Source organism: Phacochoerus africanus, chromosome 8 (genome assembly GCF_016906955.1).
Source record: "Phacochoerus africanus isolate WHEZ1 chromosome 8, ROS_Pafr_v1, whole genome shotgun sequence".
NCBI classification, from domain to species: Eukaryota; Metazoa; Chordata; class Mammalia; order Artiodactyla; family Suidae; genus Phacochoerus; species Phacochoerus africanus.
The window spans coordinates 149,140,961-149,163,926 of NC_062551.1; the positions used below are offsets into that span (position 1 = coordinate 149,140,961).

General features: G+C 38.0%; 1 protein-coding gene across 1 annotated transcript in view; it reads right to left on the minus strand.

Annotated features, from left to right (window-relative positions):
- Positions 1 to 450: 450 nt before the first annotated feature.
- The window catches only part of ATG4C (autophagy related 4C cysteine peptidase), a 91,046-nt gene continuing 68,530 nt past the window's right edge, over positions 451 to 22,966 (minus strand). Inside the window, exon 11 of the mRNA XM_047788823.1 lies at positions 451 to 1,579. Within this exon, the coding sequence (XP_047644779.1) occupies positions 1,412 to 1,579 (168 nt within the window). The 3' untranslated portion in view covers positions 451 to 1,411. The remainder of the gene's footprint in view (positions 1,580 to 22,966) is intronic.

The window sequence follows — 22,966 nt, forward strand, 5'->3', positions numbered from 1 at the left end:
TTGTTCCTGTACTGCTTTGGCATTCTAGGAAAATTAGTACCCGATTTAATTTGTCCAGATTTCACCTACGGTAAAGGAAAATTTTACATTTCTGACTATTTTTTCAACTCAATAAACTATCTTCACTAGGAAATGCCAAACCTGATTTCTCTCATCAGGCATACCAGAGCAATCTGCCCAACGCTCTGTTTCAGTTTTGCATGCAACTCTAAACCTAACAAATAGACTTTCTGATGGAAAAAAAATCAATGACTTTAAAAGATGCACAATTTTATGTCTTTATAAGTCACCTTTTCTCACTGAAACATGGAGGCTTCATAAAATGAGTTATTATTTTGCTTGCAGAGCAACAGTATTATTTGCCTTTATTATAAACAAACAATTCATTTGAGACAATGACTTTTCAAGTGAATAGATTAAAGTAACCCCATTAAAACCAAAACAAAGGCATTTTATGTTCTTATATTTTTATTAAAGTACTTATTTTATAAACCTGGCTCAATAATAACTCATACTTTTATATCACAAATTTGCCTTTAGGTAATATATAATACACTTAAGGCAGATTTGCCTTTTAGATGGCCTCAGCTTCTAAACAACACTATACTGATTTATACAAATAGCAAAAATCACATAGAGGAGTATCTATTGATATCTTTCTTGTTACTTATCTTTAGATTTAAAAACTGCATAATAAGTAGAGTTTCCATAAAGTTTCATTTTTGAGTTAGGAAACAAACATAATTTTGCCTTTATCTGTTTGATTGGATATAGTTACTATTAATAACATAACCTTTACATTTGTGGGCAAAACCAATACTTTATATTTACTGCTCAGAGAAGGCTCAATAGCACGCAAAATGAGGAGCCATTATAAAATCATATTGCTAAGTATTACCTTAACTCAGATCACAGTTTAAAATTATTATTCAATATATCAAGATACATCCAAAAGCATCCTTTGGTTGCATTAATATCGAAGCTCAGGCAGCAGTGATGAGTCATTCTCTGGTCTTCTGGTCATTAGTATAAACTGAAGCTTTTGAAACTATTTGGTGATCCCAATTTGGGACCCAATATCACAAAACCTTCAGGAGAAGAGTGGACTCAGGTGGAAGAATTTGAAGACTGGAAGACTTGAAGTTAAGGTAGAGTTATCATTAGCAGATTTTAGGGAAATAGGAATGCAGCCAGAATCACTTAATATTTATTAGAAATCAAAATTCACTAAATCATTTCTTTTTCAGAAAAATATCTTTTAAAACGTGTATGTTTTCAAACGTTCTTTCTTAAAAGAACATATAAAATTAAGATATTTGTGAAAATATACCAGTTTCAAGTATACTTGTTTCTCTTCATTTTCCCTCCTTTTCAAAGGATTTCTTCTCATCGAGCACACATGTGCTAATCTTTAAAGCAAGACAAACTCTTCTGTGCTAAATCTGTTTAATCTTTTCTTTTCATCCTCTGAGAAAAGGTCTTCTTTATTGGTTGTAGTAGATGTAAAATCATAGTCTCTGGAATGAGCATTTACAAAAGTAAATAAGGGATATTTCTCCTTAGAAGAACTTCTCAGCATCTGTAACAGAAAGAACAGAAGAACCCCTTATTGGATGTAATAGTGAACAGTATGGCCACATGATGAAATCTAATGTTTTAACCCTGAATCTCTTACTAGCTTCTCTCACTTACATTTAGTTAGTTAGCCAGTGGTAGTGCCTTACTGTTATGGCCAAAAAAAAAAAAAAAAAGCAGTTGATGAGCATTGCACAGTTTATTTATAGTTAAATACTGGTTCCCCATTAGAATGAACCCATCAAAAATTAAGTAGATTAACATTCCTACCCAAAATACTCAAAGATGAAGTCTTCTGATCGCGTTAGCCTGAAGCCTTATTAACGAGTTAAGGTTTATGTTCTTCTGGCGGTAACAGATAATAAAACAAAATGGAATTACTGATTATCGTAAAATATTATGAAAGACTGTGTGGTACCATAACACAGAAAAAAATAATTAAACTAAGTCAGAGGTGTATTCTTTTTTTTTTTTTTTTTGCCTTTTCTAAGGCTGCTCCTGCAGCATATGGCGGTTCCAGGCTAGGGGTGTAATCGGAGCTGTTGTCACCAGCCTACGCCAGAGCCACAGCAACACCAGATCCAAGCCATGTCTGCAACCTACACCACAGCTCATGGTAATGCTGGATCCTTAACCCACTGAGCAAGGCCAGGGATCAATCCCACAACCTCATGGTTCCTTGTCGGATTCGCTAACCACTGAGCCACAACGGGAACTCCAGAAGGTCTATTCTAATCTCACTTCTACAGCTTACTTTGAAGTGACCTTTGGGACAATTCACTCTACCTGAGTATCATCTATAAAACTGGGCAAGATATCCAACCTCTTTCTCCCAGAGAAATGTTAGGATGATGAAAATCAATACAAAGTTATTTTTTACATCAAATTTGGTCTTTTCAAAGATTCTTATATTTGAAAAAATATTTCTGCAATAATTTACTCAACATGAAAAACAGTGTTCCTATACACAGTAATACCCACTTTACATATTACCTTCTAAAGTTACATTACATAATTTGGAAGTAAAATAGGTAATACCTGGAATTTTGTGGGAACACGGACAACCTTTATATAACCTCTGTCAATCTGGGATTTGTTGACTAAGCCAATAACCCATTTAAATCTTTCTGGTAAACAAAGTCCATTTAAAAAATTAAAAGAATTTTCATTTAAAAGCAAATAACATTTTTTGAATAAAGGATGTTTTTATAGAAACAAACGTTTCTAAAGGTAACCAGGACTTATAAGAAGGATTCTGAAAAGTTTATGTGAATTACAAAGAATGCTGAAAAAATACTGATAGTACTTATATACATCATTAATCATGATCAATTAAATAAAATTTGGGGAGTTGCGTCATAGCTCAGTGGAAATGAATCTGACTAGTATCCACGAGGATGCAGGTTCAATCCCTGGCCTCACTCAGTGGGTTAAGGATCTAGCATTGCTGTGAGCTGTGACGTAGGTAGCAGACGCAGCTCGGTTCTGGTGTTACTGTGGCTGTGGTGTAGGCCCACGGCTACAGCTCTGATTTGACCCCTAGCCTCGGGATCTCCATATGCGGCATGGTGCAGCCCTAAAAAGACAAAAATAAATAAATAACATTTGGGTTTTTTTTTTTTTTTGGCTGCGCCTGCAGCATGTGGAAGTTCCTGGGGCAGGGATCAGAGCCACAGTAGTGATAGTGCCACCAGATCCTTAACCTGCTGCACCGCCAGGGAACTTCCAAATATAATTGGGTTTTTTTGGCTTTTTTCTGTTTTGGTTTGTTTCTTTTGGCCATGCCTGAAGCATATCAAAGTTCTCAGGCCAGGTTTGAATCTGAGCCACAGCTGTGACCTATGCCACAGCTGCAGCAATGCTGGATCCTTTACCCATTGTGCTGGGCTGGGGATTGAACCCATAGTGCCACAGAGACAATGCTGGATCTTAACCCATTGCACCACAGAAAGTACTCCAATTTGTTTTCAATGAATAATTTTAAGGGTGAAGTCTAAATTCTTGCAAACTGAAGGATTATCAGATTCTTATATATAACATTTACAGATTCTGTTGAAATATGGCTAAAATAAATATGTAGCCCTAGGATACAGATACAGTGTTAAATTAAAACTATTTCAATGAGACAGTTAATATGAAATACATTTTCTAAATGAATGGAAATGAACCATTTAAAAACAATCAAGTACGTAAAAAACTAGATGTAATAAAAATCTGATCCTATAATTCATACTGTGCTCTGAATTTTTACACTTCTCAAATTTATTTTACTTACATTCTTTTTTTTAGAAAGGGAGAGATGGGTAAAAATATAGAAACAAAAAATAAGAGACAGAGGGGGCTGGCACCTGATCACCTCCAGCCAATGGCTGGAATACAGTCCAAAATTGTTATCATTATATATTCATTTAATGTCACTTGTAAACATCCAGTATCTAACAGGTAGGTATCATTGTATCATTTCAACTCAAAATAGTGAAAATAACATTATCATCTCTCTATCCTTTCTTTCAAAAATCAAGTCATTTAGGTTTATTAGTTGTCCATCAATTAAGGTTCAGTCTGTACCCCAAGGCAAAATGTTAGAAAGGAAACTTCAGTCCTCTGTATGTAAAATGCACCAACATTTTGCAAACCCACTTGCAATGCAAGGCCTCCTTATGCATATTTATTGATTCAGGCTTTGAGAATTATCAGATTTGAATTTTCTAAGTTTATTTTAAATGTCATAAAAGACTAAGGTGAAAAATATATTACTGGTTTACTCAAATGAGTTAAAAACTTATGTCCACAAAAAAACCGCACACAAAAGTTTTTGGTAATTTATAATTGCCAAAAGATGGCCAACAAGCACATGAAAAAATGCTCAACATCATTGATTATTAGAGAAATGCAATTCAAAACTACCACAATATACCTCCTCATACCAGTCAGAATGGCCATCATTAATAAATCCACAAAGAACAAATGTTAGGGTATGGAGAAAAGGGAATGCTTCTACACTACTGGTGGGAATGTAAATTGGTACAACCACTACTGGAAAACCAAATATAGAACTACCATATGATCCAGCAATCCCACTCTTGGGCATATATCCAGACAAAACTTTCCTTGAAAAAAATACACGTACCCGTATATTCACTGCAGCACTATTCACAATAGCCAAGACATGGAAACAACTTAAATGTCCACTGACACAGATGTGGTATATATACACAATGGAATACTACTTAGCCATTAAAAAGAACAAAATAATGCCATTTGCAACAACATGGATGGAACTAGAGACCCTCATACTAAGTGAAATAAGTCAGAAAGAGAAAGACAAATACCATACGACATCACTTATATCTGGAATCTAATATACAGCACAAATGAATCTTTCCACAGAAAAGAAACTCATGGACTTGGAGAAGAGACTTGTGGTTGCCAAGGGGGAGGGAGAGGGAGTAGGATGGACTGGGAATCTGGGGTTAATAGATGTAAACTATTGCCTCTGGAATGGATATGCAGTGAAATCCTGCTGTATAACACTGGGAACTATATCTAGTCACTTATGATGGAGGATAATGTGAGAAAAAGAATGTATATATATATATGTGTGTGTGTGTGTGTGTGTGTAACTGGGTCACTTTGCTGTATAGCAGAAATTGATAGAACATTGTAAACCAGCTATAGTGGAAAAAATAAAAATCATTTAAAAAAAAGCAATCGCCGAAACTCGGAGACAACGAAGACGTCCTTCAGTAGGTGAATGGATAAACTGCGATATATCCAGACAAGAGAAAATTGCTCAACACTAAAAAGAAATGAGCTACCAAGCCAGGAACAGACAGGGAAGAACCTAAGTGCACATTACAAAGTAAAAGAGGCAAATCTGAAAAGGCTATATACTATATGATTCCATACATATACACACACATATATATACACATACATATACACACATACATGCATTTAAGTTGAGCAATTTAAGTGATAACCTACCAGCACATGTAAACATGATATGGCAGGAAGAAGTAAATTTAGAACAAGTAAAAATAGAAATGCCAGGAGTTCCCTGGTGGCTGTGGTATAGGTTTGATCCCTGCCCGGGAACTTCCGTATGCCACGGGTGCAGCCAAACAAGAAATAAAATAAAATGTGGATTAAAAAAAATGCCAAAGAAGACTTAAATTATCTAGTTCATTCTTATTTTATAAATGGGAAAATTGAGACCCAAAGGATTTAAATTGCTTTCCCAAGATGACATAACAACAATAGCAGCAATAATGAGATAAACTAATGATGAATTATTGGTATAATGACTTATCAATATGCCATTCAAACACTTTTCACAGCTCTACACATTATATCAAGAATTTCCAGACTTTTTTAAAAAAGAATAACCACTGACTTGTACTTCTATGAGAAATAAAAAGTTTAGTTTTCTTTCTAACACAACGAAATAAGATGCATTATCAAAACAAAGTCCCTTCATAATGGATAAATAAAATCTGCATGAAAAGAATTCCAAATTAGGTTTTCTACATGACTTGGGGTATTATATCAATTGAGACACTATACAAAATAAAGATAATAAAAGTATTTAATAGCTTGGGGAAATATTTATTATATAATGTTAAAGAGGAAAACAGGATATAACACTATATACAAAATTTAATCTCAATTTTGTTACAATAATTTTAAACATGTACTTTAAAAAGACTAGAAGGATATACAACAAAATATTAACAGTTATTTCTCAATGAAAGACAGTGGTGATTTTTTTTTATGCTCCTATTTTCTAAACTTTCTAACATGTATTCTTACATAGTTAGGAGAAAACCAATTTTTTACATTTCTTGATCTTCGTGGTGGTGAGAGAGGATGTATACCCTGTAAAAATTTATTGATCTGTGCATTTCTGCGCATATACTACACTTTGATAAACTATTTGTAACACCCAACATTCAAAAAGAGATGAAAATAAATGAAAAATACAAAAAAAAGATAACTGAATTTACTGTCTCATAGTTGCTTTTCAAAAAAAGGGAGTTCAGTAGTTTACTCAACAAAACTTTAGAATAGGCAAGTCCTCTGTTTTATTTTAATAAGATACCTGAAGATACACTGAAGCAGCTTTATTATCTAAAAGCCAAATCATAAATTTCTTTTCGAGAGATCAAATATTTTATATCATTTTTCCTATATGCTAAGGTAACAGGTTTTGGAATTTACAAAGGTTAAAAGCTGAAGGACAGAAATTAAGCATTGTTTTCCATCATAAAGCTAGCAGTTGGAAGAACAGAAAGAGAACCAGGAGGATGACCCCATTTCCCCAAGCTAAAAACTTTTACACTAGTCTCTGCTACCAAGCATGTCAAATCAGACCCAGCACAGAGCATCTATAACTATGTGGTCTATACTGACCACAGGGGAGCTACATTTTATGTAGGGGTTAGGTTCAAAAGTTAGTGCTTAATGTGAAAATCAAATACAGCCAAAATCAACAGAGTCAAAACTACCTTCAAAAAGCCTTTAAAAGGTATTATGCATAATTCTATGCATACAACCCTGTTCAGTAACATGTGTAAGTGTACAGTACTGCATAAGCATATAGCGATGTAAAGTATATAATAAAGAGTAAACATGGATAGATACATTCTTGGTTTTTTATTACAGGAGTTCATGTCGTTGAAATGAAGTTAAATGTGCGTGTGATGCTAACTCTGCTCCATCTCCTCACTACTCAATCTTAAATCTCTGTAACTGAACTTGTAGCCCTTACTGTAATACTGAAAATACTCTCTTCTAGTCCTCAAATAAAAAGGCCTTTTATTAGTCTCTCTTCTCTTGATGTTTCTACAGCAATCAGTGTTGCTGAGCATTTTTTTTTTAATATTTACTTTCCCTGATTTCTGTATTATTTTGCTTTCCTGTTTCTCCTTCTATTTTCTGATTTATTTCTTCTCTATCACCTTCATTGACTCTACTTATTCCTGCATTCCAAAATGCAGATATTAATCAATTATGGATCCTTTACCTTCTCTGTTTTCCATATTCTCTGTCTTTAAAATATTACCCACTCTCAGTTTCAACCAGTTCTCTGTTAGGCTTTTTCTTCTTCTTCTTCTTCTTTTTTGTCTTTGTAGGGCCACACCCATGGCATATGGAGGTTCCCAGGCTAAGAGTCAATCAGAGCTGTAATCACTGGCCTACACAACTACAGCAATGCCAGATCTGACACGCATCTGCGACCTACACCACAGCTCACAGCAATGCCAGATCCTTAACCCACTGAGCAAGGCCAGGGATCGAACCTTCGTCCTCATGGATGCTACTCAGATTCATTTCTGCTGAGCCATGACGGGAACTCCCTAGATTTTCTTATCATTCACATTTCACAGACAAGATAACTGAAAGATTGAGGGGTTAGGTGACTTGTGTAAGGTCACACAGCTAGTAACTGACACAGCCAAAATTTAAGCTTAAGCAGTATGGTTCTATAATGACTATACTATACCGCCTCTAACAGTAAGTTGCACTATCAACTCAAATTGATTATTCCAAACTAAAATGATCATTTCTCCCTCCCCAAATTAGCTCCCTTCCAGACTACTCTATGACTCTATTACTGGTAACACCATTTACGTAAGTTAGGAACGTTTTTGTTGCCAAGTGAGAAAAATAAAATTAAAAACAATTCGCAATGGCTTTAAATAACAGGAATTGTTTTAAATCACATAACAGAAAGTCTGACATTGCTAGCTTTGGTTAACTGATGTGGAACCGTTCCTACAATTCCCTCAACCTTTCCCTCATGATCACAATGGACTGTGAAACCCCAGGGGCTGAATCGACACTCAGGGTGGTGGCGGGTGAATGTGGGGAGAGTGACAGCAATGTACCTATACCCCCTTTCATCAGAAGAACAAAAGCCTTGCCAGAAACTCCCAGGACACGTTCACTTACACTTCACCGGCCAAACTGTGCTTAAACACAAAAGGTGCTAAGAAAATGTATGTCTGGATGGACACACTGTCACCCCAAACAAAATCAGGGTTCTCTCGGCAAAGGCGAAGAGCAGATATTGAACAGGTAACTAATGGTGCTCACACGCCATTCAGAGAGGGGAACCATGATAAAAATAAAATGGGATAATGTGAGGAGGAAGGACTACGAAGCTTTGGCAGTTGTGTGGTCAGAAAGGCCAAGCTGAGAGTCGAATGATAATAAGGAGTCAGACACAAAAGTCCTAGAAAAGAACTCCAGGCAGAACCCTCACCTAATCCAAAGGCATAGGGTGCCGGCACACTTAGCACGTTCAAAGGATAGAAAGGAAGCCAGTGTGGTTAAGGGGGGAGGAAAAGAGGAAGAGCTGCACTCAAGAGCCCCATCACACAGGCCTTTGTTAGCCACGTCAATAAGTGACTTTGGGTTCACTCTTCCCTTAAACATTTTGCCCCATGAACATCCCACTGTAAACATGCCATGACATTCTACCTTTGTGTTTCTGCTCATGTTTCTATCATCTAGCCATCCCGCACGCTTCCTCTCTGACCGTATCAACTCTATCAGACCTTAAAGTTCCAGCCCAAGTTCCACTGACAAGTATTTCAGCCCACAAGGACTATACCTTTATCCAAAGTCCTAAAGATGTGTCTAGTCTAGTATGAGGATTGCGAACTCAGACTACAGACCTAAGACAGTTTCAGTTCAAAACTAGGCTCATTCTTACCAACTACGTAACCCTGGGCAAGTAAACCAGACTGTCTCAGTTTCCTTAGCTCTATCTAACATGTCAGTATTAACAGTATCTATCTCATAGTTGCGAGGATTAAATCAGTTAATATACATGCAAAGTACTGAGAAGATTACCTGAAATCGATCGTGTTGGCTATTACCATTGTTATCGCCATTACTACCATAATACTATTTTTCTGGCACTTTTACGTATATTCTTTCGTAGTCATTTATCTTTAATATCCACTGCATGTCTTCCCAACTAAATGATAAACCCCCGAAGATTTAAAAAAAAAAAAAAAAAAAGCAAGAGTTCCCATTGTTAAATCCCAGAAGTAAAAAAGACCTACGAAGGAAAAATATCCTTGAGTTTCACATGGAGAATATAGAACTAGAAGAAGAAATACAATCATGAACATAAACCTGAAACACTAAAGTGTTTACAAAAAGACATTTACCAAAATAGCAACAGGTATGGGAAACTGTGTACCACTGGAGAAAATAGGAATGTTTGTTCTAGAAGAGGAAGCAAACTTATTTTCTTACTCTATGAGACCGAGAGACATGGAAGCTGATTCCAATTCAATATAAGGAAGGTATTTTTAACAATAAGGGTCTGTCCAGAGAGTTTTAGAAAATACTTTCAAGAAAAATAATTTGTTTTACCATTACCCAAAATAAAGATTAGATAGTCATGGAGTTCCCATTGTGGCTCAGCAAATTAAGGACCTGACATTGTCTCTGAGGATGCAAGTTCAATCCCTGGCCTCAGTGAGTGGGTTAAGGATCCAGCATTGCCACAAGCTGTGCCATAGGTCACAGATGTGGCTCGGATCCCACACTGCTGTGGCTGTGGTGTAGGCCAACAGCTGTAGCTCTGATTCGACCCCTAGCCCAGGAATTTCCATATGCTGCAGGTGCAGTCAAGGAAAAATTAAAAATAGTCAACTGTCTGGACCATGGACTGATGTATAAACAGGAGACTGTGAAGAACAGTACTTACAAGCACATTTTTTGCAGTTAAACTGTCTGAGGTTTGAATCTCAGCACTACCATTTATTAGTTGGAATCTTGTGAAAATTACTATATCTTTTAAAGTAGAAGATTCCTCATCTGTACAACAGAGATAATAGTACCCACCTCAGAAGGTTCGTGAAGATTAAATGAAATGATGTATATAAAGTGCTTATTTAGCACAGTATCTTATAGATGGGTTAGGACTCAAAAACCATTAGCTTTGGATTGAATTTAAGCTCTAAGATATCTTGGATCTCAAGAATTCCATAGCTATAATATAGATTTTGCTCTGTAGCTAGAGGACAACTGGTCCTGTGTTGATCATATGATTAATTTCCTAAGACTCACATTTTAATTTGAGATTCTCTGGCTTCAAACATTAGCCATATTATATAGTAGTAAGTATATCATTGAATAGGAGTATTTTTTTTTCTTTTGGATAATAATCATCAGGCTGAGAATAAGCGGAAGAAGAGGAAGAAAAGGAGGAATAAGATAAGACAAAAATCTACACCAGGTCTTTGATAAGACAGCAGAGTAGACAATCTAAGTTGAGTGGTCGGGGAGGAAACATGCTGGCAGGATACCTCTGAAAGGTGAGCAAGTTCACCCTATAGAACTGGAGAAGAACAGTATATGATGGTATAAAAACAGGGCTAAGACACAAAACTGAAAACACAGAAACTAATTAAAAGCCAGTATATAGACTCATTTCCCAGGTCCCTCCTTGCATCCAAACCCTCGTTTGCTCCCCACTAAGCCACCCACACACAGAAAAATGAATATTTATTCATTAGAAAAATAAAATAAAGATATGGACTCTAATATGCCAGGCACAGCAACGGTTACAAAAGCTGAGAGATTAAGCGAGAGTCTAAAATACTAAGACCCTCAGCATCCTCACTTCCTGCTCCTGGAGCACCAGCAGGCAACATACATTCTGCAGAGGGATGGTAGAGCTTTTCTGTCAAAAAATAAAACAACTGTAGAGAAAAGATTCCACTTAATAACATTTGGGGTCACCTAGTAAAAAGGAAAGCTCATCACCCGATCACCCTACTATCAAGGTCGCCAGCTAAAATGCCATATTCAAACACAGAGAACATCTACTCAACTCTTTTGTGCCCTCCTCTTAAGTATAAACACACACAGAAGATCACCAGTCATTTGGGGGAAAGCATCAAATGGAAAACAAGATTAAAACAAAAAACAAAAAAAGAAAAAAAGGATCCAGAGGGAACATAAAAAGCAAAAGAAATGGAAGACAATTTCAAAATTATTAATTTTCTTGCAGGAAATAAATAATACATTCTTTAAAAAAGCAACAGCACAGCCACAACAACGCCAGATCCTTAACCCACTGAGGGAGGCCAGGGATCAAACCCGCAGCCTCATGGTTCCTAGGCAGATTTGTTTCTGCTGCTCCACAATGGGAATCCCAATAATTTTTTTTTTAATTTCAAGAAAATTTCTCAGGATGGAAGGAAACAAGGACAATCAAGGAGAAGTAATGCAAACCAAAACACATGCTGAAGTTTCAGCATACTAGGAATAATTAATAATAGCTAACACATGATATAGTGCCTAGTATAAACTAATCACTAATCTAGCAATCATTTTATCTTCATGATGCTACAGAGAAAGGTAGCTATCATTATTTTCATTCCACAAGAAAACTGATGCAGAGAGAAGTTAAGCAATATGGCCAAGGGCACCCAGCAATGAGATGGTGGAGCTAGGATTCAAACCTGAAAACTTTCAGAGAGAAAAAAAAGTTTACATTCGGAGGAAAAGAATTCAGAATGACATTAAACTTCTCAACAGCAACACTGGATGCTAGAAGGGAGCAAAGCAATATCTCTAAAGTCTGATGGGAGAATATTTTTATTCTAGAATTCTATACCAAATCGAATCATCAGTAAATTAAAATTAAATTAAAATAAAAATAATCGGACACACAAGAATTTTAAAACTTTATCATCTATGCACCCTTTTCTAGGGAAGGTACTAGAAACTATGCTTCTGCAAAACAAGGGAATAAACTAAGTAGAGATGCAGAAGATAGGAGATCCAATACAGATATGTATCATTAGGAAGTCCAAATGGATAATTCTACATCAGGTTTCAAGAACAGTGAAGCCTGGAGCAAACAGAAAACTAAGAGAGAAGAGTCTCCAAAAAAGGAAGGAAAGAAGATAGAATGATAGATTTTCTTACATTTATACTCATGAAAAAAAATTGTTGCTAGGTATTTCACAGATATGAGCAAAAAATTAGAGAAAAAATCAGTAGGTACAAAGCACACTACGGAAATAAGAAGAGAGGTAGTCTAACTCCAGGAAAATAAAAATTAGAGAAAAAGGAAATGTGATAATAGTACACTATGAGATTAATGAACATTACGGAGGTATATTAACATAAACTGAATAGCGATTTACCCAAATCTGTGGGCGTATGCTAGGAGAAGGGGAAATGGGGTGACAGTATATGAGAAGAGAGCTAAATCCTCAACCACTATAGGATTAAACTAATAAATAATGGAAATACTGTATAAAAATGGATAAATCAAGAAAAGGCAAAATAAGCATGAGAATCGTATTAGAAATGCAGAGGTGGAAGCTCCCATGTGGTGCACCAGTTTCAAGATCCAGAATTGCTGCAGCTGTGGTACACGTTGCAACTAGGGTCCAGGTTTGAGCCCTGACTCGGGAACTTCCACATGTCATGGGTTCGGCCAAAAAGAAAAAAGAAAGAAATGCAGAGATAAAAACCAAAAGAAATAGCTAAAAGGGTTAAAAGCGACTATCTCTGAGGAGGTACTCTGGAGTGAGGAGTAACATTTCAAAGGACTCCTGCTTTTTAGCATAAGCCTACAATTTTACCTTTTAAGATTTATTCATGTATTATTTTGATAAAGATGAAAATTAACTTTTGATAAACATTTCAGTAATTAAAGGGACTGTTATGGAGATAAAGCACACAACAATTTAAGGTAAATAAATACACTAGAAGAAATAGGTGAGAATACACTAGACTTGCTACACTAATTCAACCATTGCACTCCTTGCTAATTCATAAGTAAGACAGACTTCAAGTCTCCTTAATCCATCCCTTCATTCAGCAAATATTTATTGAATTCCTACAATATGATAGGCAGTTATAGGCAATGGAGAAACAATAACATACAAAACCAACAAATATTCCTGCCTTTACCGAGATTACATTCCAGAAGAGTGGAAAGCTGATAAATTAAATAAGCATAATGTGTTTATACATGATACAGCATGTATATACGTGTGTGTGTACTTACATGAACACAATAAAAAGAACATAAAACAAAGGGAAATAACAACTGCATAAAGGGCAGCCAGGGAAGCTCTAAAGGTGACACTTGAGTAAAAATTTGAAAGAAGTGAAGGAGGGAACCACGAGCACAACTGTGAGAAGAGAATTACAGGCACAGGAAAACAAAGAGAATCCTTGAAACAGAAGGGCATTTTCAAAGAGGCTACTGTGGTGGAACTTGGGTGAACTAAGAGTGGCAGGAGATGAGGTCAGAGAGGTAATGGGGGGTGGAGAGAGATCCCATTCATAGAAGGCTTTATGGGTCATTGTAAAAGCTAGGGCTTTTACTCTGAGAGAGTTGGAAAGCTGCTATATGGTTTCGAATTTAAAAGTAACATAATATTAGTTACAGTTTAATGAGATCACTTTGACTGCTGTATTGAGAACAGACTATTGATGGAGCAAAGGAGATCAGTTAGGAAACTACTACAATAATCGGAAGGAAAATACATAGTGGACCAGGGTAATAATGATAGTGGTGAGAGGTTAAATTCTAAATATATTCTGAAGGAGAGATGATGAGATTAGCTGATAGATTAGATGAGGGGATCCAAGAAGACTCCAAGTTTTTAGACTGAGCATCCAGAAAAACGTGGTTGCCATTTATAGAGTAGTAACCAAATTCTTTTCATTTCTTTTACTTTACTTTTATAATTTACTTTAGTAACAAAATTCCTTTGGATCGGAGTTCCCATCGTGGCGCAGTGGTTAACGAATCCGACTAGGAACCACGAGGTTGCGGGTTCGGTCCCTGCCCTTGCTCAATGGGTTAACGATCAGGCGTTGCCGTGAGCTGTGGTGTAGGTTGCAGACGCGGCTCGGATCCCGCGTTGCTGTGGCTCTGGCGTAGGCCGGTGGCTACAGCTCTGATTCAACCCCTAGCCTGGGAACCTCCATGTGCCGCGGGAGCGGAGCGGCCCAAGAAACAGCAACAACAACAACAAAAGACAAAAAAAAATTCCTTTGGATGTATTTAAGATAAAACTATAACCCCATGTTCCTTTCTATAAATAATAGTCGTGTGATAAAATTCCAAAGAAACACAGAAATAAAACCAGTTTTTATGTTAGATTTTTTAGTGGATCTTTTTATTTTATAATCACATCTTACAATTTAAAAGAAGTAGCTAAAACAAGAAGTATTTCATAAATACACTTATTTAGATGTCCATGATGAGATTAACCTTTCCACCAAGAACAATCATAAGAAGTAAAGCAGATGAAGCCACTGGTAGAAAGCATCTGTGAGCAACCAAGAAAAGTATGTCTTGAGAAGTGAAAATCTTAGAGAGGGGACCTACATAAAGAAATAATAGAAGCCAGAAGACAATGGAATAAGTATCTTTAAGGTAATGAACAAAACAACTGATAATGCAGAACTCTACCTAATGACAACAGCCTTGAATAACACGGCCACGCTCTTTCTCTTCCCTTTGTATCCCACACAATTCATGTCTAAAGGCACTAGATGAGGCTAGGCAAATTCAGCATCCATACTAGGGCTGGGGAAGTCACTCTGGTCTGGAACCTGGCAGATATCAACATAATCAAGTGATCAAAGTTTACATTACCAGTAAAGAGACAAAATGAAATCATGTGCCAACTATTAGGATGCAGGAAGAAAATCATGGAGCATTACTTCTGTGATATACTTGACAAAGATACACACTTTTAAAAATCATGAGGAAACATCAGACAAACTCAAACTAAGGGGACAATCTACAAAATTTCACAAGTACCTTGTTAAAAAAAAAATGTCTGGACTCTTCAAAAGTATCAAGGTCAAGTGAAAGTCAAGGAAAGATAAGAAACTACTCTAGATTAAAGGAGATTGAAGACGTATAAATGTAACATATTATTTTGAACTGGATCCTTCTGTTATACAGAGTGCTACTGGGACAATTAGCAGAATCTGAATCGTTTTTGAGGAACAGTACTAATAATGCGATTTCCCTGATTTTCATAGTTGTACAGTAAGTAGTCAGAAAAGAGAATGGAGGAATTACACACCCAATTATTAAAGGGTGAAGGGGCATCATGTTGGTAACCTCCTCTCAAATAGCTCAGAAAAAAAAAATTTGTATTATATTTACAACTTTTTATAAGGTTGCAATTATTTAAATTTTTTAACGAAGACAAAATAAAGATGATAATTTATCTTGAGACACTTTATCACCAGCAAACAGCACTGAAAGAAATAGTAAAGGATGTTCTTCAGAAAGAAGCAAAATGGGAAGTTCCTGTTGTGGCTCATCGGGTAACAAACTCAACCAGTATCCATGAGGATGTGGGTTCAATCCCTGGCCTCACTCAGTGGGTTAAGGATCTGCCATTGCTCTGAGCTGTGGTGTAGGTCACAGATGTGGCTAGGATGCTGCAGTGCTGTGGCTGTGGCATAGGCTGGCAGCTGCAGTTGCAATTCGACCCTTAGCCTGGGAGCTGCAGGTGCAGGCCTAAAAAGCCAAAAAAAAAAAAAAAAAAGGCAGCATAAGTTACTTCCTCCCATAGATACAATAAATATCCACCTACACAGCAGAATGGATGAAACAGAAACATGAATGAGCAAGAAACAAGACAAAGCAATGGAAAATGCCCAGACAGAGCAGCAAAATGAAAAAAAAGAATTGAAAGAAGTGAAGCTATCTTAAAGGACCTCTGGGTTACCATCAAGTGGGATAACATTCCAATGATAGCAATCCCAGGAGAAGAGAGAGAGAAGGGCCAGAATAATTATTTAAATAATGAATACTTCCATAACCAGGGGAAGGACAGAGACATCCATGTCCAAGAAGCCCAGAAAGTTCTAAGTAAGATGAACCCAAAGAAAAATATACCAGCCACGTAATATTGAAATGATAAAAATTAAGGATAGGAGTTCCTGTCGTGGCGCAGTGGGTAACGAATCCGACTAGGAACCATGAGGTTGCGGGTTCGGTCCCTGCCCTTGCTCAGTGGGTTAACGATCAGGCGTTGCCGTGAGCTGTGGTGTAGGTTGCAGACGCAGCTCGGATCCCGCGTTGCTGTGGCTCTGGCGTAGGCCGGTGGCTACAGCTCCAATTCAACCCCTGGCCTGGGAACCTCCATATGCCGTGGGAGCGGCCCAAGAAATAGCAACAACAACAACAACAACAACAAAAAAAGACAAAAAAAAAATTAAGGATAAAGAATCTTAAAAGCAGCAAGAGAAAAGCAACTTATTTCATATAAGGGAAACCCCATAATGCTATGAGCATATTTTTCAGCAGAAACTTTATAGGCTACAAGAGGAGCAGCATGATATATTCAAAGTGCTTAAAGAGGAAAAAAAAAATGCTAACCAAGAATTCTCTACCCAGCAAAGTTATTACTCAGAATTGAAGGAGAGATTATGAGTTTTATGGATAAGCAAAAGCTAAAGGAATTTATCACCACTAAACTAGCCTTACAAAAAATGCTAAAGGGACATCTCAAGCTAAAAACAAACGACACTAGGAATTCCTGTCATGGCTCAGTAGAAACGAATCTGACTAGCATCCATGAGGATGCAGGTTTGATCCCTGGTCTCATTCAGTGAGTTAAAGATCCAGTGTTGCCATGAGCTGTGGTGTAGATCACAGACATGGCTTGGATCTGGGGTTACTGTGGCTGTGGCGTAGGCCAGAGGCTATAGCTCCAACTGGACCCCTAGCCTGGGAACCTCCATAAGCTGTGGATGCAGCCCTAAAATGACGAAAAAAGAAAAAGAAAAAGAAAAGACACTAATTAATAAGAAAACATACAAAGGAAAAATCTCACTGGAAAAGGTGAATAAATAATAAAGATAGTAAATCAATCACTTATAAAGCAAGTACAAATGATAAAAAAACAAAAGTAGTATAATTAATTTTAAAAACATAGTAATAGTCAAGGATGTATAAAATAAAAAGATATAAATACATCATCAAAAATATTAAACATGGAAGGGAAAGTGAAAATATAAAGTTCTGGCATGTCTTCAAAGTTAAGTTACCATCAGCTTAAAAAAGACTGTTACAGCGCTCCCGAAAGGGAATTGCAGAGGAGAAAGGGATCCCGCACCCTGGAAAGTCACCTACACGGGGGAAAGATCAAACGAACCGGAGGAATCTCCAGATGCAGAGAAGAGTGTAGCAGTAAGTTGGAGTACGGAAAAGCCGATCAAGAACCGAATGGACCATCTGAACTACGGGCACAGTCACCAAAAATTGAGACGCCTGGGTGGGGGCTGGGCACCGAGTCCTCGGCTCCAGAGGTTAGTCCCCAAGAAAGGGCCCGGGGACGCCTGGGTAGGGGCTGGGCACCGAGACCTCGCCTCCGAAGGTTAGTCCCTGAGAAAGGGACGGGGGATGCTTGGATGGGGGCTGGGCACCGAGATCTCGGCTCCAGAGGTTAGACCCTGAGAATGGGCTGGGGGGGCGGGGTGGAGCGGAAACTGCTTGGGAGGTCTAGAAACCATTTGAAGGGGCAGAGACTGCCTGGGAGACTAGAAAACAAAGCTGTCTCAGAGGAAGGGAGCAATACTATAGGGGTGGGGAAGTGGAAAGCCGCATCAGAGGGAACCTGGGAGAAGAGCCTGGTCTGCGCCCGTGCTGGGGAGGGGAGAGAAGAAGGGATGGGTCCCCATAGAATACCCCCCACGCCACAGCAAGCTTACAGGCCCGCTAGCTAGCTGAAAGCTGTGCTTCCCAGTGCATCCCCTCCCCCCACCCCCACCACCCCCTATGCTCTCGCCGAACCTGGGGCTGCCTGCCATCCAGGAGGGCTGGCCTCAACAATTGCCTGAAGCCTACCACCGCAGGGACTGTCCCTGCACAGGCCTGCTTGCCCTTTGGAGGGGCTACACTTCCGCAGAGCAGCACCAAACACCACCAGCCCCCGAGAAAAGGCCTACAGCCCAGAAAAGCTAGAACAAGCCTAGCCAGGCCGTAAATAGATCTGCCTAATTCTCGGACGGTTTTTCTGAGTCAGGCTGCCCCAGGGAGGAGCCTCTTGGGTTTCCAACGGCCCTGCTACCTGCCCAAGCCCCCAGGGGGTGCCCCACTCCCGCGGAATAGCTGCTCAGCACCACCAGCCCCCTGGAGGAGCCCCTGCAGCCCAGAAAAGCTGCAACAAGTTTGGCCAGACTGGGAAAAGATCTGCCTACATTCGCAGGCCGTCCTTCTGAGTTGGGCTGCCCTAGGGAAGAGCCTCTTAGGTTCTCAGTGACCCAGATAGCTGCTCTGGTGTTTTTAGGCTGTGGGATTCTTGCAGGGGGTTGGCGGTGTTGGGCAGCTGTTCCTCAGGAGTGCAGCACCCTCTGGGGGCTGGAGCAGCTATCTGGGTCACTGAGAACTCAGAAGTGAGTTGCCCCTGCAAGAACCCCACAGCCTAAAAACACCAGAGCAAGATCTGCATGACCGAGTGAAATCTGCTGCCATCGTGGTGTGGACCTCCCAGTCCTGTCTGCCCTCAGGAAGTCCTCCTTTGCTTCAAAGAAACACTGTTAGCCCCATCAACACTCCAGAAAAGCCACACAGCCTCAAAAAAGATTGACCAACAACGCCAGCCCTCAGGAAATATTCCACGGCAGTGACAAGGCAAACACTGCCCGATCACGGAGAGTACAACTTCCTCAGGAAAAAGAGAACAACAAGTAAGATGAAGAAGCTGAGAAACCACCCCCAGTCAAACCAACAGGAGAACTCACCTAAAACAGTCAACAATGAAACAGATCTCGGCAGTCTGACAGACCTGGAGTTCAAAAGAGAAATAGTGAAAATACTGAAGGAATTAAGAGAAGATATGAACAGTAATGCAGATACCCTCAGAAAGGAACTAGAAAATATAAGGAGGAGCCAAGAAAAACTAGAACACTCATTTGCAGAGATGCAAACTGAACTAAGGGCAGTAAAAACCAGAATGAATAATGCAGAAGAACGAATCAGTGATATGGAAGATAGAATAATGGAAATCACTCAATCCAGTCAACAGACAGAAAACCGAATCAAATAACTGGAAAGCAATATAAGAGACCTATGGGATAATATAAAGCAGGCCAATCTATGCATAATAGGAATTCCAGAAGGAGTAGAAAAAGATAAGGGGATGGAAAATATATTTGAAGAAATTGTCACTGGAAACTTCCCAAATCTAAAGGATACTGGGTTCAAGATACAAGAAGCACAGAGGGCCCCAAACAAACTGAACCCAAATAGACCCACACCAAGACACATCATAATAAAAATGGCAAAAGTTAGTGATAAAGAGAGGATCCTAAAGGCAGCAAGAGAAAAACAGAATGTTACCTACAAGGGAACCCCCATAAGAATATCAGCTGATTTCTCTACAGAAACACTACAGGCCAGGAGGGAATGGCAAGAGATATTTAAAGTGCTAAAAGGAAAAAATATGCAACCTAGAATACTCTATCCAGCAAGAATATCATTTAAAATAGAAGGGGAAATAAAAATTTTTTCCAACAAACAAAAACTTAAAGAATACAGCAACACAAAACTCAGGTTAAAGGAAATATTGAAAGGGCTTCTCTAAACCAAAAAGAAAGGAAGGAAAGGGAAGAAAAAGAAAAGAAAAAAAAAAAGAAGAAGAGGAAGAACTAGGACTGAGGAAATCGCAATCAGAGAGCAGTCACTCAAATAAGCCAGCATACAGATTTAATCATGAACAGGCCTCAAACAAAATAAAATTAAAAAGAAAAAAATAAAAAAGAGTCATCAAAACCACAAAATGTGGGCAAGGGATGTTAGGAAGTAAATAACCCTTTTTGTTTGTATGTTTCTCTTCTTAATTTTAATATAGTAATGAAGTGTTTGAACTTACAGGACCATCAGGCTAAAACACACAATTATGGGAAGGGGTTGCATACTTAAAAAACAGGGCAACCACAAGCCAAAACCAAATATTGCATTTGCAAAAAATGAAAAAAAAAATACACTCAAGCAGATAATAACAGGAGACCAGCCAACCAAAAAAAAAAAAAAAGGAAGGAAGAATGGAGAACCATGGAATCAACTGGAACATGAGGTTCAAATGGCAATAAATAATCATCTATCAATTATCACCTTAAATGTCAATGGACTGAATGCCCCAATCAAAAGACACAGACTGGCTGAGTGGATAAAAAGGCAAAAACCTTCAATATGCTGCCTACAAGAAACTCACCTTAGGACAAAAGATACATATAGATTGAAAGTGAAAGGGTGGGGAAAATATTTCACGCCAATAGACATGACAGAAAAGCAGGAGTCGCAATGCTCATATCAGACAAAATAGACTTTAAAACAAAAGACATAAAGAAAGACAAAGAAGGACACTACTTAATGATTAAGGGATCCATCCAAGGAGAGGATGTTACTATCGCCAACATATATGCCCCAAATACAGGAGCACCCAGATACATACAACAAATATTAACAGACATAAAGGGAGATATTGATGAGAATACAATCATAGTAGGAGACCTTAATACCCCCCTCACATCAATGGACAGATCCTCCAGACAGAAAACCAATAAAGCAACAGAGATCCTAAAGGAAACAATAGAAAAGTTAGACTTCATTGATATCTTCAGGACACTACATCCAAAAAAAGCAGAATACACATTCTTCTCAAATGCTCATGGAACATTCTCAAGAATCGACCACATATTGGGACACAAAGCTAATCTCAATAAATTTAGGAGCATAGAAATTATCTCAAGTATCTTCTCTGACCACAATGCCATGAAATTAGAAATCAACCATGGGAAAAGGAAAGAGAAAAAAACCTACTGCATGGAGACTAAACAACATGCTACTAAAAAACCAATGGGTCAATGAGGAAATCAAGAAGGAAATTAAAAACTACCTTGAAACAAATGATAATGAAGACACAACCACTCAAAATCTATGGGATGCTGCGAAAGCAGTGCTCAGAGGGAAATTTATAGCAATACAGGCCTCTCTCAAAAGAGAAGAAAGATCCCAAATTGACAACTTAACTCTCCACCTAAATGAATTAGAAAAAGAAGAACAAAAAAGTCCTAAAGTAAGCAGAAGGAAGGAAATTATAAAGATCAAAGAAGAAATCAATAAAATAGAGACTCAAAAAACAATAGAGAAAATTAATAAAACCAAGAGCTGGTTCTTTGAAAAGATAAACAAAACTGACAAACCCCTGGCCAGACTCATAAAAAGAGGAGAGAAAGAACCCAAATAACCAAAATTATAAATGAAAAAAGAGAAATCACAACGGATACAGCAGAAATACAAAAAACCATAAGAGAATACTATGAACAACTATATGGCAACAAGTTTGACAATCTGGAAGAAATGGACAATTTTCTAGAATCTTACAGCCTGCCAAAACTGAATCAAGTAGAAACAGACCAACTGAACAGACCGATCACTAGAAATGAAATTGAAGAGGTCATAAAATCACTCCCTACAAATAAAAGTCCAGGACCAGATGGCTTCACAGGTGAATTTTATCAAACATATAAAGAGGAATTGGTGCCCATCCTCCTTAAACTCTTTCAAAAGGTTGAAGAAGAAGGAATACTCCCAAAGACATTCTATGATGCCACCATCACCCTCATTCCAAAACCAGACAGAGATACCACCAAAAAAGAAAACTATCAGCCAATATCATTGATGAATACAGATGCAAAAATTCTCAACAAAATCTTAGCCAACCGAATCCAACAACATACCAAAAAAATTATACACCATGACCAGGTTGGGTTCATCCCAGGTTCACAAGGATGGTTCAACATACGCAAATCAATCAGCATCATACAGCACATTAACAAGAGAAAAGTCAAAAACCACATGATCATCTCAATAGATGCAGAAAAAGCATTTGACAAAGTCCAACATCCATTCATGATCAAGACCCTCGCCAAAGTGGGTATAGAGGGAACATTCCTGAACATAATCAAAGCCATTTATGATAAACCCACAGCAAATATAATCCTCAATGGGGAAAAACTGAAAGCGTTCTCACTCCAATCTGGAACAAGATAGGGATGCCCACTCTCACCACTGCTCTTCAACATCGTTTTGGAAGTCCTAGCCACAGCAATTAGACAAACAAAAGAAATAAAAGGCATCCATATAGGAAGAGAAGAGATCAAACTGTCACTGTATGCAGATGACATGATACTATACATAGAAAACCCGAAGGACTCAACCCCAAAACTCCTTGAACTGATTCATAAATTCAGCAAAGTAGCAGGATATAAGATGAACATTCAGAAGTCAGTTGCATTTCTGTATACCAGCAATGAAATATTAGAAAAGGAATACAAAAATACGATACCTTTTAAAATTGCA